The sequence below is a fragment of the Schistocerca cancellata genome, chromosome 2, assembly GCF_023864275.1.
Source record: "Schistocerca cancellata isolate TAMUIC-IGC-003103 chromosome 2, iqSchCanc2.1, whole genome shotgun sequence".
Classification (NCBI taxonomy): domain Eukaryota; kingdom Metazoa; phylum Arthropoda; class Insecta; order Orthoptera; family Acrididae; genus Schistocerca; species Schistocerca cancellata.
Window position 1 is genome coordinate 786,291,214 of NC_064627.1, and position 20,741 is coordinate 786,311,954.

The window sequence follows — 20,741 nt, forward strand, 5'->3', positions numbered from 1 at the left end:
TAGTAAAGGAGTTTTGCTATTTGGGGAGCAAAATAACTGATGATGGTCGAAGTAGAGAGGATATAAAATGTAGACTGGCAGTGGAAAGGAAAGCGTTTCTGAAGAAGAGAAATTTGTTAACATCAAGTATAGATTTAATTGTCAGGAAGTCGTTTCTGAAAGTATTTGTATGGAGTGTAGCCATGTATGGAAGTGAGACAAGGATGATAAATAGTTTGGACAAGAAGAGAATAGAAGCTTTTGAAATGTGGTGCTACAGAAGAATGCTGAAGATTAAATGGGTAGATCACGTAACTAATGAGGAGGTATTGAATAGGATTGGGGAGAAGAGGAGCTTGTGGCACAACTTGACAAGAATAAGGGATCGGTTGGTAGGACATGTTCTGAGGCATCAAGGGATCACAAATTTAGCATTGGAGGGCAGCGTAGAGGGTAAAAATCGTAGAGGGAGATCAAGAGATGAATACACTAAGCAGATTCAGAAGATTGTAGGTTGCAGTAAGTACTGGGAGATGAAGAAGCTTGCACAGGATAAAGTAGCATGGAGAGCTGCATCAAACCAGTCTCAGGACTGAAGAAGACAACAACAACAACCTCTCATATAGCTTTCTTTTATGTGGACCAAAATTCATCTGCATTAACCTGTTCCCTTCTAATTTGTTATAAATTTTCATTCCCATGTATTGATGTCTCTGGGCAAACAGGGAGCTGATATTTAATGGTCAGTCATTTACATATATGAGAAATATGACTGGAACTGAGATTTTTTTTCCAGCCAGAATAATAATTTGCCCCATATTTAAAAAGATGATAACTCTTTGCTTTCTGTTTGATAAGCAGGATTTAAGCGCTGTCCCTAATGCCATACTTTTCAAGTTTGTAAACAAGCAGTGCATGATTTACAGTATTAAACACCTTTGTAAGGCTGCAGAAAATTGTGTAATGATTTATTTTCTCAATGACACTGTTCACTGCATCTATGATGTTTTTCCCTTGTTGAAAACCAAACTGATTGTTTAGAATTACAGAATATTTTGCAATGAAGTTTTGGATTTGGGTACCAGCAACCTTTTCAAATATTTTAGATATGACTGGGAGAATCGAGACATGACAATTTCCTATGATCTCTCTTGATCCATTTTTTAAGAGTGGTTTGACTTCAGCATATTTCAGTACCTCTTCAAAACACCGATTTATTATTTGAGCTAGTGGCTTTGCAATCCTGTTGTATACTGCTTTAATAACTTTGTGGGTATCCCATTCCCACCTTCCGATTTTCTTTTAATACTAGGATTGCACTTTCTACATCCTTCACAGAAACTTTTACAATTTTTCTGAAGAGTTCAGAGGTTTCATTTAGGCCAAAGGGATTTATTTTGTTGTGATGATCTGTTACATTTACATCAGACTTTGCTAAATTTATAAAGAATCCATTAAATTACTGTGGTATTTGAGTCGGACTAACAGTAGTGTTTCCTTCAATGTTATTTTTTGAAATTTCTTGGTTATAAGCTTTAACACCCAACTCAGATGCAATGACAGACCATACACCCTTTGTTTTATTTTTATGGTTTAACATTATCCTGTTACTTCTCAATTATTTTGCTGCCTTGACAACTCTTTTCAATATACAGGGTGATTCAAAAAGAATACCACAACTTTAAAAATGTGTATTTAATGAAAGAAACATAATATAACCTTCTGTTATACATCATTACAAAGAGTATTTAAAAAGGTTTTTTTTCACTCAAAAACAAGTTCAGAGATGTTCAATATGGCCCCCTCCAGACACTCGAGCAATATCAACCCGATACTCCAACTTGTTCCACACTCTCTGTAGCATATCAGGCGTAACAGTTTGGATAGCTGCTGTTATTTCTCGTTTCAAATCATCAATGGTGGCTGGGAGAGGTGGCCGAAACACCATATCCTTAACATACCCCCATAACAAAAAATCGCAGGGGATAAGATCAGGGCTTCTTGGAGGCCAGTGATGAAGTGCTCTGTCACGGGCTACCTGGCGGCCAATCCATCGCCTCGGGTAGTTGACGTTCAGGTAGTTACGGACAGATACAGTTGATTGTGGAATTTGCAGCTCTCTGCTAGCTCTGCGAGTCGATTTTCCTGGGCTGCGAACAAATGCTTGCTGGATGCGTGCTACATTTTCATCACTCGTTCTCGGCCGTCCAGAACTTTTCCCTTTGCACATACACCCATTCTCTGTAAACTGTTTATACCAACGTTTAATACACCACCTATCAGGAGGTTTAACACCATACTTCGTTCGAAATGCACGCTGAACAACTGTCGTCGATTCACTTCTGCCGTACTCAATAACACAAAAAGCTTTCTGTTGAGCGGTCGCCATCTTAGCATCAACTGACGCTGACGCCTAGTCAACAGTGCCTCAAGCGAACAAATGTACAACAAAATGAAACTTTATAGCTCCCTTAATTCGCCGACAGATAGTGCTTAGCTCTGCCTTTTGTCGTTGCAGAGTTTTAAATTCCTAAAGTTGTGGTATTCTTTTTGAATCACCCTGTAGTTTTTAGCATATAAAATATTCAATGAAATCAATATCTTTATTATATTTTAATTCTCTGTGCAGTTGCCTTTTCCTGTTCTGAGAATCCCACTTTAATTTATTTTCACTTTATTGCTGCAGAGTCTAAGTGAAGATGTTTCATTAAAAACACCAAGGAAACTATTTAGGAATTTCTCAAAGTTTTCATCACTTGAGTTACAAGGATCAAATGACCATTTTTTCTCTTTTAGCTTTTTACTAAATATTAGCCTGTTTCCTTTGCTAAAGGTCCTTATCATAGGGTTTTTACACTTGAAATGTCTCTGTCTGTATGTGGCAACTCAATGAACAATGCACAATGAACTCAAATACATGATTCGAGACAAAATTTACACACATCTTCATATAAATAATCAGTTAGAACACTGCTAATACAGATTGCTCACTAACAATTGTCCCTGGTAGATGCAAAGAAATTCAATTTGAAACCATGTTTCTTTACCACGTCAGTTAATCTTTAAGCACAGTGACTATCAAAAGTGATATCCATATTAAAATATGCAGTATTAGATTTTTTTCCTTTTTTTCTCTACAAAGGCCATATAGCATAATCTGAAGCTTAGATAAGACCAGTTCTGTTCTTGACCTCCCTGAGATCTGTATGCTTTTATCTTCAGTAACAGTTGGCAGTGTGGAACCGTGTCAAATGCTTTATGGAAATCTGGAAAACTTGATGATACAATGTTGCTCTAAATTCCGATGTTCCATTTTCACAACACACAGCAAAAACACAACTTCACTGCCCTCAAGTACAACGTGATGGCTGTTTGAAGCCGAAATGCTGAGTATCTGGAAGGGATGAACACACCGATCTACACAAGTAGAACAATATAGCATTGCCAGATCCGTTGTATGTTGTCAGTCCCTTTACTTTTCTCACACACCTTGTACAGTGAATTGACGGCAAACTGTCAAAAATATATCAGTGAACTGACAATGATGAAAAGTACAGTTCTAGCACCAAAATATAAAATATGTTTCTTACATCATTTACACCATGTTAATTTGAAAGACTGGAATTTCCACAACTTTTCTGCCAACAAGATTATGAAGATATCCATCACAAATCAATGTCAGATTTCTGGAAACTGCCCGCAGTATCCAATAAATAAATGTATACAATTTACAAATTTATATCTGAATGAAACTGTATGCTAACAGAAAATAAATGCTTGAGAACAACAATGGAATGACCAAAGAAAACCATATAGTATTTAGTGGATACACAAAGCAGAGATAGGTACATAAATAAGAAACTGATTGTAATTCAGCTTTTACTGGAAGAGAATCCGGGGGAAAAAGGGAGTGAGGGGAGACAGGGATACAGAGGGGTCGCACATCTGATATCCCACTTACTGTATTACATGTAAGAGGGCAAGCAAATAAAGAACTGTGCTTAAAGAAAGCGGTTGCTAACAGCAGTTGCTGTTACCATCATGTGTCAACATCTGCTTGATGACACAAACACAAACAACCCTGATTCGTAGGACAGTTTGGATCTGTCAGCCCTTTCAATATGTTGTGCTGCTTGGTTAATAATGAGGTAAGAAAAGTGCAATTGTGTTCAGCAAATCAATTATTGCTTGTGAATAGGAAAATGCATGACAAGGTAAAAGTAAAATTTGATGCTGTTTGCACAGGCCCTTCATCATAAATGACAACAATTACACATTTAAACATAACTGAACATTCACTTTTAATAACAATCATTCAGGATTCCCAGCAGATATGCTTACCAAAGAAAGCAATGATAAAAGTCTGCTACACGATTCCCACAATCAATCCCACATGCACGAAGTAGCAAAGGCTAGGTGTATCAACAGAAATGACAGTTTCTTGTGTGTAAAGTTACCGATAGACAGTTTTTAGCACAATGGGCGCAGCTTTAAAATTTAGAGATGAGTTGGGAGTTGGGGCCATGTAAGTGATACTTGAACACTCTCTCATGAATCTGCTTCAGAAAAGGTGACGGCAGTTCCACTGGCCACAAAGCTAGGGCAAAAAATTTTTGGGGACATGAAGGGGTTATACGCAGCCTTCTTAGAGCAGTGAAGGCGTTAGAAATGGATTCAAGTATTCCCCTTCCAAGTGGGCACTGCCAATTTCCTTCCTCAATCTGAGCTTGTGCTCTGTCTCTAATCATGTATCACCTCATCATAAACAGGAAGTTAAAACAGAATTTACTTTTCCTTCAGACTTTTTTTTAATGTTGTCACAGTAAGATTAAGCCCACTTTGACAAGGTATGAATGAAACATCACATCCGGTGAAGAAGAAATTATTATTTCATCTCGACAATGGTCAGCACATTGATCTGGAGTTTTTGCTGCAAAATTGCATGAATTGTGTTAGATATTGCTTCTGCATCTCTTGTATCTGCCTATATGTCTCCATCCAATTCCTCCTTGTTTCCAACTCTGAATAAATGGCTTGTAGGTAAAAAATTCTGCTCAAATTAGGTGGTCATTGTCAAGAAAGAAACATATTTTAGAGAACTGGACAATTAGTGTATATTAGTAAACCCTCGAACTTTTAAAGAACTGAACTCCTACGTATAAAACAGCTTGAAGTGCTTGTTTACTTTACAACTGAGTTAATGTGTTAAATACATGACATTATGCATTTAAGTGAAAAAAAGTTTGGAAAAGGTTTCAAATTATCCTTAAACTTTGCTGGCAGTTGGTTAAGCGTTCTCTTCATGAAATGGTGGATGAATATAGTCGGGATAATTTGCACTCCATTTTAAATGAAAGCTAGTTTTTCCAGCATTTAAATGTTTATGATGTCACATCTCCTGAACTTTAAGTCACACAATGATATAATTTTGCAGGTACAATCAGTGGTATATGGGGATACTGTCTACAAAGTGTGTTGCAAATAGAGTTGGTAGCAAAGAAAGTAATAATCTAAAACACAATGTCTGCTACTGAAGTCTTACTGCATGAACACTGAAAATGTAGTAAGCGATGAACTTTTTCCCTGTTACGTAATCTCAAGATCAACAATACAGTTTCTAACTGTAATACTTGAGTTGTTGTGTTAAATTTTTAATATAGGAGTGTGCCTTGTAATGTGTAAATTATGATAGAATTTTAAATTTTTAAATTCGGTCAATTTTTACATGAAATATTGAAAATCAAATTTTAGCGCCCATGGCTGTTAGATAGGCAATTTGCAACCGGTACCTGGTACTGGGCTAATCATTTAGTAACACAGATGCCTAAATTAGACTGCGAGGAAACCAAGTAACTCCTAATAACTCCAAGAATAGGTGCAATAACTATTTAATTTATCTATGTTTCAAAAGTGCCTGAACTGTGTATCCCACAAGATAAAAAATTGTACTCAATGTTAAACTTACTCTCTGATGACTGTGTCCATCCATGAAGAGTTTGCTTCTGGAACCTTTTTGCAAGCCAGTGCAGCTGCTTTGATTACAAAATCATTTATACTTAGTTTAATTTTATCCTTTTCTAGTAACGCGTTGAACTGCTTACGAAGCTTAAGGACTTGGTCCAATTCAACATCCAGGGACAGGTAATAATGAGGAATTGTCTAAAAGAAAGAAACAAAGAACTCGGTTAATCAAACTGGATCACTTGTCTGAAACTAAGGTTCATAATGATTTTTGCACAAAATACAAGCTACCACATAATGAATGAAACAGTATTCAAAAGCAATATTATGATTGTACAAATAATATTTGGTTCTAAGTAATTGTTGGAACCAATACAAATTATTTTGTCCAAAGCCATTCACTATTGTTAATTCAAAACCACTGAAATCTCAGCAGAGTAAAAATTGTCAAAGATGGAAAGATACCAACCTCAGAGCCACACCTGACACTGGTAGATTGACACAACCAGTCTATTTTCTTTGCAGCACAAAACAGCAACACTAATAACAATGCTACCCTGATATGAAGAGACTGCTTGTCATGCCCTCCCAATTCTCTCTTTTATGGAATATCTGTGGTTTTCTCCACACCTGTAATTTCACATGCTGATTCTCGACAGCCTCTTAACAAAATTCTACAAATTGAGAATCGAATACATACGGATGACATTCTAGAAAGTTCTACCTTCCCATTTAACACGAATGAACTTGAAACACCTTGACAGATTAAAGCTATGTATTGGATCAGTATTCAAATCTGCAACCTTGCAGAATTAAAATAGGAAAGACTTGTTCTGAGGAATGACTATTTTGCTCAGTCAGTAAGAGGCTTTGCTCATGACCCATATCCACTCAGGCATAGTTAATGTACGTGGCTGTTCCATCACCAGGCAGACAAGACTTGTGAAAGTAGGAAACCTTAATTGCCCTCCTACAACAAGAAAAGGACTGAACAATGACCAGTTGTTATAATACTTTGTCCCTACTATCTGTAAAAGAAATACCCTACTGCAATATAGCTAACCGACACCTCACTTCTATCACAGAATCCTTTAAAGTTCTGTGTTTGATCACTAACTCCTGCCGTGGATGAGAATTCAAAACTCTTTTCTACACAGACAACATTTAAAGCAACATTTTTAGACTGTATGCCTATAATACTACATGGGAGCATAACATCCTTACAGCTTCTCAGGTAGAGCTTACTTTCGAGATGGCTTTGCGGGTAACAAGTAAATGACACCTTATCAGTCAAAAGACTGGGGTACATCAGGAATCAGTTTTAAGTGCTACAATAACAGCAAGTAATGACTTTGTTTGTGGACAGCTATTTTCTGCTCCTCTTCAAAGCCTCACAACAGTTAACTAGCTGTGGGGTTTGGAGGAGTGGAGAGGAAGTACTAGCTTTACAGTGTACATGCTTTATAACAATTTGCACACACATCTGTTCTGTCTACATGGAATAGTCTGTAGGTCAGCTGTCACTTGTAATCCTTAAGACTTTGTTTTTCCTAGCATATTGGTAGTCAGCTGTGAAATTTATTAGCGTCTTGTGCCTGTAGGTCAGTTGACAGTAGCAGTGTGATGTTATGTTGTTTGTTAGCAGAAAAATGATGAATACAAAAGTAACTACAGAACAACGTGTATTTGTTTTGCACACATTGTGGAAATATGCCCTTAATTACAGTGGTGTTTGGAATTGTGCAACCTCTATCTTCACACAGTATTCACAAATTAAATTTGAGATTTGAAGAGACTGGGTCAGTAGCAAAGCTTCCTGAGTCAGGTAGGCCAAAGTCTGTTACTTCAGAACAGATTGTAATATTACCACGCTTTTTTTTTCTTTTTTGTAACCACTCACTAAACCACAAAGAAAATTGCCCTAGGAGCACGGAATTGCACGAACCAACCTAAGGATTCAAAAAAAGTTGAAATTTAAACCATATAAGTTACTTCACTTAAAGACCCAAATGAAGATGACATGAACGAGCATATGGAATTCGATGACTTTTACACAATCCGACAAAAAGCCTATCCCAAATTTTACAAAAGCATTGGAGCAACAAAGTGACTTTTGAAGTGAATGGAAAAGGAAATTCACATTTCTGTATCAAGTGAGATTATACAAATTCCCAAGTCGCGTTGGCAACAGAATTCAGTTCTCCTGGTGTATGTGTTTGGCAACGATTTTCAGTGTAGGGCTAATTGGGCTTTATTTTTTTAAACAGTAATGTCAGTTCTGTAAATTACCTACATATGCTTCAAGAAATGTTATTAGAACAGGACAATAGGCCACTTTTTGAACATCTGCAGACAGTTAAGGGAAATCTGATATGGCAGCAACCTCACATTTTGGAGTTAATTGTGAGAGAAATTCTAAATGAAAGCTTTGATGAATGTATTGGCAGATGAGGTACTATTGAGTGGCATCCACGAGCCCCAGGTATCACATCCATAAATTTTTCTGTCTGAGGTACATTAAAAAATGAGATTTACTCTGTCAAGATATGTGATGTTGAGCATTTGGAAGAACGAATGAAATCAAAATTTGAAAACCTACAGTTCCAGAAGGTTTGCGTCCCACTTCCTCCTAGATTTCCGCCTGCTGCGCAAGCATGAATCTGGCAGCTTGGGCGCTCCAGTAAAATTTTTACCTGTAGCATCTAACTGCTTGCTGAGACTGCTTACACAGCCCCAACAGCCACATTTCTGTAGCCAGAAGTAGTAGAAGGTACTACTCAACTGCGCATGCGCATGATCCCACTTTTAACTGCTAAAACTAATCTGATGTAAACAGTTGTGACCTCACGCTCATTGGAGTCAATCTGTTGTTACGAAGCATTGCATAGTCTTCCTAAAGCCTTTGACACATTTTGCTGTGGGTATACACTTGAATGGGCACCATGTTTTGTTGCTGTATATGGCGCATTTCCTTTGCAATTTAAGTTTTATTTTCATTTTTTCTCTTGTTCATGTCTTATTGCTACAGTATTATTCTGCAGTAGGGGGCTACAGTAATATCCATTGTTAGAGTATCGGTTCTTACGAGCCAAAATTACAAAAATTTAACTGAAAACAAAAACAATGAAAAAATTCTCCGAATTATAAAAAATTCCCAGGTTTTTCCCTGATCTCCCGGGTTGTATACACCCTGTAGAGGGGCACATCATATATGATGTAACATTTTCCAAAAACCTACAACAAGCGACATCATCACACATTTTGTCTTGTCATTCTGTTGTGGATAAACATAGTTTTTTCTGACTGACAGAGCACTTTATATCCATTTAAGCCCTAATTCTTTAGAGCCCGAATTAATTAATTTGAAATATCATGAAATTCAATGGTTACAATCCTAATTTAGTATATAATATATTGAATTTGAAGTCAATCATTATAAGTAACACAGCTGGTATTCTGAGTAAACCTTCTGAAAGCATTTATATCACCTTATCTTCTGTCAGTGACATATCTTACAGACTTTCCAACGTCCTAAAAGGCAATAGTTTTAAAATCTCCTATGGTATATGGACACCATATACACACACATTTATGTAGCTTTTTATGTAAAGGCAACATTCAAAGGCGAAAATCAGTTCCTTCGAAAACCATTATTTGATTCTGAATCCAAGTCAATATTTGTTTGGTTATGAGAAACTGTAATGATTTCTCAAGTAGTATGCAAATGACTATTTCAGTCACTGTTCACATATTAGAATTCCAGGAAAAAACGTCACCAACTTTTTCAACCCACTCTAGAACAAGATAGTGACAGTCAGATGAAATGAGAAAAAAAATTAATCGACAATTAGATGTCTTACAAATGAAATAAATCACATTAAACTGACTGCAATTGTTATTGCAGGAATAAATTAGAGCAGAAAGACCTATTGTGGATGTAGTACCAACAGGCGTCACTCAATTGCAGGACAAGCGAAATTTCGAGAATTGGACTGAATCATGATTGCTATCTTTTATTTATGTATTATTTGATGTTGTTGCATATGACCTACACTCTAGAAGATATTGCGATCCATGTTTCACTGTTGTTCAAGCAAAGCAGTATGGAGGGATGAAGGGGAAACAGTGAAACATCTAGGCTGCGAACTATGGTGAGTGTGGGGAGGGGAGTGGTGAGCGGGCAGTAAATTTGTCGTGCTGCCAACCATTGAATGTATACTGCATACTTTGGCTTTTATTAACATCTAACATGCTTAAACTGCAGTCTGACTGAATCCATTTGCATTCTGAATCAAACTGACTTTAAAATTGGACAAATACTCAACAATATCATACATTTCTGCAGGAGATGTTAAAAGTCTACCGATAGGTACCAGTGGTGTACTTACAAATTTTGTGTTGGATTGTTGTGAATGTTCACCACGAGATATGACAGGAACGATAGAGGTGTGTCAGCTGCTGGTTCTACACAGTTAATGAGAGAGCAGTGGGTCGACGATTTTTTTTTGGAAGCATGAGAAATTGTAACATTTTCACATCACTATACAAGAAAAATCCACTAAGTGTTCAGGAATAAAAAACAGCTGTATTCTCAGGTCCCACTGTAGCCACAAGCTCAGAAATCACAACACATTCACATGACATAGCCAAATATATGCGACAATGAAGATATAATTTTCACAGCTCTCTTATTAGGATGACAACAGTGATGACACCACAGACAACAGCAAAGAAAACAGTCAGAGAAGATAAAAATTAATGTAAACCATTTCATTTTGAAACCTTTGTTGAACCATACTTAGCGCCTTTTGGCGTTTGGCCACTTGTAGCACTAGTTGCCACTGTCATTCATTTTGCATCGCTCAAATGTTTTTAGTGTAAACACAGTGCCAATAACATATTTTTTTCATGCTGAGCAAAACATGTTTCGAGAGTTTATTCTTGTTGTCGAGTGCAATATTTACATTTGTATTTTTTGTGATGTTACACAAACAAACAATGTGAATGATAGTTCCTATTTGTGTGGTTTTCAACATAACTGAGGAGGCAGGATACCTGATAACCTCAAACAGACGACTACAGTGCATGAGACGCAGAATAACATGTTCAAACACCACTCAAAATACTTATGTACATATTTGCACTTGACAACGAGAAAAAATTCTCTAAACACATCACGCATTAAAAAATATGTAACTTGTGCAGTATTTCATTATTTAAATAATGAATGACAGTTGCAGGCTTTCAAAAACATCGATCTTAATGTATGAAATTGAGCCAAACATCCCTACTTCCCAGACAGTTATCAGTTATAGTTACATCAGCGTTTATTGTTGGGTAATAAATCTTTATTAGACAGTAAACATGTCCCTCAAGTCTTTTGATGACTTTTCTGTACATATATCATATATGAAGTGCGAAAATGCAAGGGGGTATCCAATAGGTAACTTTAAAAGCTTAAAACATTATTTCCCACATTTTACGTTTTTTTTTAAAGTCCCTTGAAAAGTGTCACTCTGCAGCGGAGTGTGCGCTGATATGAAACTTCCTGGCAGATTAAAACTGTGTGTTGGACCGAGACTCGAACTTGAGACCTCTGCCTTTCGCGGGCAAGTGCTCTACCATCTGAGCTACCCAAGCACGACTTACGCCCCGTCCTCACAGCTTTACTTCTGCCAGTACCTCTCTGCAATATCCTTTCTTCCAGAGTGCTAGTTCTGCAAGGTTTGCAGGAGAGCTGCTGTGAAGTTTGGAGAGACGAGGTACTGGTGGAAGTAAAGCTGTGAGGATGGGGTGTTAGTCGTGCTTGGGTAGCTCAGAGCGTAGAGTACTTGCCCGCGATTGGTCCTGAGTTTGAGTCTCGGTAAACTAAATTTTTTATGTTACCATAATGTCCGCCTTGTCAAAATTTAGGTAGTTTTCTTTCTTCTTTTTTTGTGAGTGGTCGGTCTGCTCCTGACTTTGCTGCCTTTGTCTCTACCACTGTGGCTTAGTGTTTAGTTTTCCCATTACCCCAAAATTTTTAAAGACTTTTTTTTTTTTTTACTTCCTCCCCCCCTCCATGTATTTACTATCTCCTATCATTTCCCCTCTTACCCCTCCCCTACTCCTGTTCATTTAGATTGATATTTTGGTCCATTGTTAGCAGTTCATTGAAACACTTATTCTCTATGTTGCCACTAGTTCACCTACTTTAAAAATTTAAGAGTATTTTTATTCTATTCCATAATTTTTAATTGACTTTGATCAGCATTTACTTTATTTCAACCCAATTTTTCTATCAGGGCCGCCACTCGGTGCCTTCACTAAGTTTTGTTTTGACGTCTGTCTACTGTGTGATCCAGTCACTTCAGCATATAAGTTGTCTGGAGCTGCATTTGTTTACCACTGTGATACCTGGCTGTGATTGCTAAACTATCTTCGCACTGTATATCGCCATGGTTCAGTGAGTTTCATTCTTTGTTCCTAATCCCACACTCACATAGGCTTTCCTCAATCGATATTTGACAATTGAGGTTTTCACTTTAATGCCATCAGACCAATGGCTCCTAAATACGACTAATGCAGCCTTCACTGTTCAAAGCAAGTGAATCACTTTACCTTTCGGCTTCAGCTTAGCTATCCAATCAATCAGTGCTAGAAAGGTTTTTGTATTAACTTATGTAACAAAATAGTTGTTACTACTTACAGATAATCTGAAAAATGCGCTAACTGCGCGAACCACATAATTGTTAATAAAACACTTGCAACACAGACTTCTTTCTATTTCTGGAATTCTGATTCAAAGATTTTGGTTCTCTGCATTGGTATCAGCCTTTATAAAGTGTGTGGCTTGCTTTATTCATTTTGGCTTCTGGCTTCCTAGTACTAGTATCAGCACCTTAATTTGTGCTATACAACTCACTTGTTGCTTTTGATACCGCATTCTGGATTTTTCTATTAGTATCGATTTCTGGCTTTCTGTATTGGTATTGGTCTTTTTACTTGAGTTATACAGTGTGTCCCAAAACTATTTGCTTAAATTAATACAGGAGGTAGAGAACAGGGAAACAAATATATTTAGTTACGGTATATATGGCCCTGAGGACAGGGATGATCTACACAGAACGTCATTTAGCAAGCTTATTACAGCAGTGGCATTCATGGAAAGTGCTCGAATGCGCGACCTTTGGCATGCAATATATTATTGGACAATTGAGGGTCACATCTATTCGAAGATTACTGGCACGTCTGCAATGGTGGCTCTGAGCACTATGGGACTCAACTGCTGTGGTCATAAGTCCCCTAGAACTTAGAACTACTTAAACCTAACTAACCTAAGGACAGCACACAACACCCAGCCATCACGAGGCAGAGAAAATCCCTGACCCCGCCGGGAATCGAACCCGGGAACCCGGGCGTGGGAAGCGAGAACGCTACCGCACGACCACGAGATGCGGGCTCTGCAATGGTATCAGCAGTGACGGGAATTATAGCAATGAGGTCTTGTTCTGTTTTCACAATGATTTCATATGCATATGCCCCCAGAGGAAGAAATCCAGACACATCAGGTAACGTGACCTTGACAGCCAGGCCACAGGACCACCTTGGTCGATCCATCAATTACCGAAGGTGACTCTTGGATGATTTCGAGGAGTAGGAGGAGATTAGTGTTTAACATCCCATTGACAAAAATGTAATTAGAGAACGAGCAAAGGAGCACAAGCTTGGATTGGGAAATGATGATAAAGGAAATTGACCATACCCTTTCAAAGGAACCATCATGGCATTTGCTTTAAGCGATTTGGGGAAATCAAAGAAGACTCAAATCAGGATGGCTGGATGCGGGTTTGAACCACTGTCCTCCCGAATGCAAGTCTGCTGTGCTAACCACTGTGCCACCTCGCTCAGTCATACGATTCCTTACAGAAATGCTAAAATGGGCTGGTGCCCCATTGTGCTGGAAGTACACACTTTGTCAAACATTCAGAGGTACATCCTCTATCAGTTCTAGCAACACATGTTCCACAAAGGTACAACTGAGGTGGAATGATCACCAAGAACGTTGGCCCACACATTAACACTGAATTGCTCTTGATAAGCATGAAGTTAAGTATGTCATGGATTCACATGTGCCCAAACATGCGAATCGCAGATATTGAAAAAGCATTCACAAGTAAACAATGCTTCGTCAGTATATGGGATCTTGATGGGGAAATAAGGGGTGCAGGGCAGTCTGTTGTAAAACCCATTGTGCGGAACACACACATTGGGGAAAAACTTCAGGTGCTAAAGCTGCCACACACTGAAGATGGAAAGGATGAAGCTGTTGGTCATGTTAAGACATTCCATACAATGCTATGTCTGACGCTAAGGACGTGTACAATGTGTCATGTACTTGTAGATGGAGTGTCTTCAACATGTCCCAGAATCTCTTCTTCCATTTTAGGAGTTCACACTATTTGATTCCGGCCTGTATCATGGAAAATGCCTGTTTCGCATGGCAGGTGATGCAGATGTCCAGACATTTGGTGTTGTGGAATCTGTCTGTTGGGAAAGTGCTGTCAATAGTCTCCCACTCCAGCTTGTCCATTTACATTCAAAGACCTATATACCAGATGCATGTCAGCCATTTCAGCACACGTAAGCCATTCTATGCTCACTGTTTTTGTCACAAGGCAGTATTGATGGTGACAATCTGTGTGTCTACAAGGAAGTCAGTGTTGTTACAAGTGTTGGTGATTGTGAATGAAATGGTGTGTTTCCAAGCAGATCTATGAGCCAACTATCTGTACACAGAGCAGTTTTGAATGTCTGTACACATTCCCAGTCAGTACCACTGACATCAGCTTACATCAGCACCACTGACTAAACATTCCCTAACATTACAAATTGACTTCAGAGACCATATGTTTATTATTGCAATTCTGATGTTCTCTACCTCCTCTGTTAATTTGAACAAATATTTCCATAACACACTGTATATTTCAAATGATGTTTTGATAGTAGTTAAAAGTTGTTTGTGCCTTCTTTTTTTTGAAAAAAATTAATGATGCATTTTGTTTCTTTGCTATTTTTGTTTTGTGTATTTGACTATTACTGTGATTTTGAGGATATTATTTTAGATTTTAGTATCTCCCCACCCGAAATCCAGTCTGCCATGGCTGTCCAATATTTATCATCAAAAATTTGTACAATTCAATGTTCAGATCTATATTTTAGTGTTTTCAGTTGCCATTTTGAAACCATGTTTGTGTAACATCTTGGGCTCAATATAAGATCATTGTTCAAAGCTGACAGGTGGTACCTAATTGAAAGTACACTTACCAGATTTGCTTCCTTAGGAAGAGTGATCACGATGTTAAAGTTTATGGTTACTTGGTTTTTTAATGTCTTGGAATAGCCTCTGTAAACAGTTAAATATTTATATCTGCTTACATTTTATTATGAAAAGATTAATAATTCTAAAGGCAAAAAATTCTTGAAATTTCGCTTGGTTCAATTATCTTTGCCCTCACCAATGTAAATATCTGAAGTCTCATACCAGATTCAGCAAATGATTGTAGTGGGAATCTAAAAATATTTTACCTGTCCATTCAGAACTAGTGAACATTTTCTTCATTGTTATTTTATCAATGCTGGATCCCGTGAACTCCACAGCTATTAGTAAACATGGGTGAATAAGGGATCAAGCCACAAACTCATTTAAAAAAAGCTTTTATTTTAGAGCTGTAACTGGTTTCAGGCATTCATGTCCATCTGTTACTGGCTTATGTTTCCAGCAACATTAATGTATTCAGCAGCAGTATGTTGTTAGCTCCAGCACTGCACAATAATACTTTAATATCTAGTGCCAAATAATGGTACAAACACACTGCTACACCTGCATTTATTTATATACTTGCAAACTGGCCCGGCTTCGCATGGGTAACATTAAAAATCTATGGCCACATGACTTGACTGGCACAGCATATTCTGTTCATGTGCCACAAATAAAACTATTCAGACAACAATGTTAAGTAAGTGAATATTTTCATTTTCATATAATTTATGCAATGTAAGCAGTGCATGGCAGGAAAGCTGCCTGAGGCATGAATGTTCTGGGTTCCACACAGATCTGGTGTTCTAAGTGGTGAGCACATTGTGATTTAAGTAATGTGTTTATAACCAATGTAAATATTGTATGCAAATCTTTTTTGTGTGTGTGTGTGTGTGTGTGTGTGTGTGTGTGTGTGTGTGTGTGAGTGTGTGTGAGAGAGAGAGAGAGAGAGAGAGAGAGAGAGAGAGAGAGAGAGAGAGAGAAATATTCAATATGTATCAGAGGCTGGCTGAGATGCTACACATAAAAACACATACGATGTACGATGTTTATATCATGTTATGGCATATTTATTGTGACACTTAGTATGCACTGTGACTCATTGCCACAATTCTTTGTCATGGACTCTTTATGGCAGACTGTTTCATTGTACCATGCAAAGAATGGTGCCCCCATCTAGGTTTGATTCATGGAAAGCTGAAAGTTCATCTCCTGCACTGCTGAAAGAACATACTGCATTTAAACGGAGAAAAATGTCTGAAATAGTTTTTTAGATAGGGTTTTACTTGAAGCATAAAAATAAAAAGCACATGTTTTGGATTCACACTTTTTCGTTATCCAGTTGTTCTCAAACTATTGCAGGAAATCTACTGATTAAAAATATTTGATTACTTCAAATTGTGTGAGTGAGAGAGAGAGAGAGAGAGAGAGTATATATGAATATAATAGAGGGAAACATTCCACGCGGGAAAAATATATCTAAAAACAAAGATGATGAGACTTACCAAACAAAAGCGCTGGCAGGTCGATAGACACACAAACACAAACATACATACAAAATTTGAGCTTTCGCAACCCACGGTTGCTTCGTCAGGAAAGAGGGAAGGAGAGGGAAACATGAAAGGATGTGGGTTTTAAGGGAGAGGGTAAGCAGTCATTCCAATCCCGGGAGCGGAAAGACTTACCTTAGGGGGAAAAAGGACAGGTATACACTCGCGCGCGCACACACACACATATATCCATCCACACATATACAGACACAAGCAGACATATTTAAAGGCAAAGAGTTTGGGCAGAGATGTCAGTCGAGGCGGAAGTGTAGAGGCAAAGATGTTGTTGAATGACAGGTGTGGTATGAGTGGCAGCAACTTGAAATTAGCGGAGATTGAGGCCTGGTGGATAACGGGAAGACAGGATATATTGAAGAGCAAGTTCCCATCTCCGGAGTTCGGATAGGGTGGTGGTAGTGGGAAGTATCCAGATAACCCGGACGGTGTAACACTGTGCCAAGATGTGCTGGCCGTGCACCAAGGCATGTTTAGCCACAGGGTGATCCTCATTACCAACAAACACTGTCTGCCTGTGTCCATTCATGTGAAGGGACAGTTTGTTGCTGGTCATTCCCACATAGAAAGCGTCACAGTGTAGGCAGGTCAGTTGGTAAATCACGTGGGTGCTTTCACACGTGGCTCTGCCTTTGATCGTGTACACCTTCCGGGTTACAGAACTGGAGTAGGTGGTGGTTGGAGGGTGCATGGGACAGGTTTTACACCGGGGGCGGTTACAAGGGTAGGAGCCAGAGGGTAGGGAAGGTGGTTTGGGGATTTCATAGGGATGAACTAAGAGGTTACAAAGGTTAGGTGGACGGCGGAAAGACACTCTTGGTGGAGTGGGGAGGATTTCATGAAGAATGGATCTCATCTCATTGAAATGAATACTTCCCACTAACACCAACCTATCCGAACTCTGGAGATGGGAACTTGCTCTTCAATATATCCTCTCTTCCCGTTATCCACCAGGCCTCAATCTCCGCTAATTTCAAGTTGCCGCCACTCATACCTCACCTGTCATTCAACAACATCTTTGCCTCTGCACTTCTGCCTCAACTGACATCTCTGCCCAAACTCTTTGTCTTTAAATATGTCTGCTTGTGTCTGTATATGTGTGGATGGATATGTGTGTGTGTGTGCGCGAGTGTATACCCGTCCTTTTTTCCCCCTAAGGTAAGTCTTTCCGCTCCCGGGACTGGAATGACTCCTTACCCTCTCCCTTAAAACCCACATCCTTTCGTCTTTCCCTCTCCTTCCCTCTTTCCTGATGAGGCAACAGTTTGTTGCGAAAGCTTGAATTTTGTGTGTATGTTTGTGTGCCTGTCGACCTGCCAGCACTTTCATTTAGTAAGTCACATCATCTTTGTTTTTTTACACACACACACACACACACACACACACACACACACACACACACACACACACCGGGTGGTCAAAAAGTCAGTACAAATTTGGAAACTGAATAAATCACGGAATAATGTAGATAGAGAGGTACAAATTGACACACATGCTTGGAATGACATGGGGTTTTATTAGAACCAAAAAAATACAAAAGTTCAAAAAGTGTCTGACAGATGGCGCTTCATCTGATCGGAATAGCAATAATTCGCATAACAAAGTATGACAAAGCAAAGATGATGTTCCTTACAGGAAATGCTCAATATTTCCACAATCATTCCTCAACAATAGCTGTAGTCGAGGAATAATGTTGTGAACAGCACTGTAAAGCATGTCCGGAGTTATGGTAAGGCATTGGCGTAGGAAGTTGTCTTTCAGCATCCCTAGAGATGTCAGTTGATGACAATACACTTGCGACTTCAGATAACCCCAAAGCCAATAATTGCACAGACTGCGGTCTGGGGACCTGGGAGGCCAAGCATGACTGAAGTGGCGGCTGAGCACACCATCACCAAACGATGCGTGCAAGAGATCTTTCACGCGTCTAGCAATATGGGGTAGAGCGCCATCCTGCATAAACATCGTACATTTCATCAGGTGTTTATCATCCACGCTGGTGATGATGTGATTCTGTAACATATCGGGGTGCCTCTCACCCGTCACGGTAGGAGTTACAAAACCAGAATCATGCATTTTCTCGAAGAAAAAAGGCCCGATAATGGCAGATGTGGTAAATCCAACCCATACCCTGACTTTCTCGTCATGCAATGGAGTTTCTATGACAGTTTTAGGATTTTTGGTAGCCCAAATTCTGCAGTTGTGGGCGTTGACAGACCCTTGGAGCGTGAAATGAGCTTCGGCGGTCCACAACACGTTACTCAACCAATCGTCATCTTCTGCCATCTTTTGAAACACCCACACCGCAAATGCCCTCCACTGCACTAAATCGCCAAGTAACATTTCATGATGCCAATGGATTCTGTATGGATAGCATTGGAGGGTACGCCTAAGTGCCAACCAAACAGTAGTGTATGGAATGCCGGTGCGACATGCGACTGCACGAGCGCTGACTTCCCCGTGCATAGACGAACCCGCTACAGTTTCCATTTCTTAATGGTCTCAGCAGCATTATGCCTCGTGCTCGGTCGGCCACTACAGGGTCTATCATCTAAACAACCCGTGGCTTCGAACTTCGAAATCATTATCACCACAGCTGCATTTGTCAACGTACCTTTACCCATTCAAATTCCCTTCCTATGGCGATAGGATCGTAACGCTGAACTAGCACATTCCCCATTCTGATAATACAGCTTCACTAAAAGCGCGTTTCCAGGTAATGTCAACATGCTGCGACTGCCGATGCATCCGATTCTCTCTTTCATTACAGCTCCTTTTATACAAGATTGTCATGCGCATTCACTGACGTTTTGCTGTCCAGCACCATCTGTCGAGCATTTTGTGAACTTAGATTTTTTTGGTTCTAATAAAACCCCATGTCATTCCAAGCATGTGTGTCAATTTTTACCTCTCTATCTACATTATTCTGTGGTTTATTGAGTTTTCAAATTTATACTGACTTTTTGATCACCCGGTATATATATGTTCCAGTGGAAGGCACTTCGTCTTGCCATGGTCCCGATACCCTTCCACGACAACTTACATGATGTTGCAACGAAAGCAGCACACACAATTTAGTAAACTGCTGCTGCAAGTAAAACACTCTTCAAAATCCTCATCATCTCAGGCTGGGCTTCATACAAGTGCTTTACAATTAATGTTTTTATTCACAAAGCAAAGAGCATCCACTAAGCAAAACTATCATTGATTTTTTATTAAGCAAAGGTATAATCTAAGTAAAGAAAATATGGGGAAAGTGCAAAGCCTTACAAAAAAGAAAAAGCTTTTACTCTAAGAATCAACTTATTTAGTTTACATGACTTTTTTAACACCTGGCAGCAGACAATGATCAAGATTGTATACTATAATATCAATGTGTAGATTTAAAAAAAAAAAAAAAAAAAAAAAAAATCTACTAAACTAGCGGCAGCAGGAGAGCACACACAAAAGTTATGGAAATATGCAAGCTTTTGGAGCCAGTGCCGCCTCCTTATGGCAGAACCATTGGAGGGAAAGGAGAGGGATGAAGGCAAAGGACCCGCAAGGTTTCGGAAACGGGGAAAGTTACGGATAAGTCGCCAAGAATCTATCACCAGATGGTAAGTCTCCCTGACCCGGGGTTGTGGGCAACTTTTCCATTACTTTCCCTATGTGATAAACCTCGTTAGCCCTATTCTTTCATCACCCTTCCTTTTTCTTGACCCTTCTGCCAGAAGAAGCCACAGGCTCTGAAAGCTTGACATTAACATAACTTATGTGTGTTTGCTCCTGCACCCACTCGAGGGAGTAGATTTCTTATCCATCCAATTACATTTGCAAAAACTGATTATCTTCATTGATACAGTACATTGAATACCATGCAGATTTAATTAATTTCATACTGACATCACAAACTGGTTATTTCAAATATAAATATATGAAAGTTATAAATAGAACAA

At 38.8% G+C, this 20,741-nt stretch overlaps 1 protein-coding gene across 1 annotated transcript in view; it reads right to left on the reverse strand.

The window, feature by feature from the left end:
• LOC126162644 (dihydrolipoyllysine-residue acetyltransferase component of pyruvate dehydrogenase complex, mitochondrial) overlaps nt 1-20,741 on the reverse strand; it is a 73,775-nt gene that overhangs the window by 20,674 nt on the left and 32,360 nt on the right. The window contains exon 6 of the mRNA XM_049919281.1: nt 5,945-6,138. Within this exon, the coding sequence (XP_049775238.1) occupies nt 5,945-6,138 (194 nt within the window). The remainder of the gene's footprint in view (nt 1-5,944; nt 6,139-20,741) is intronic.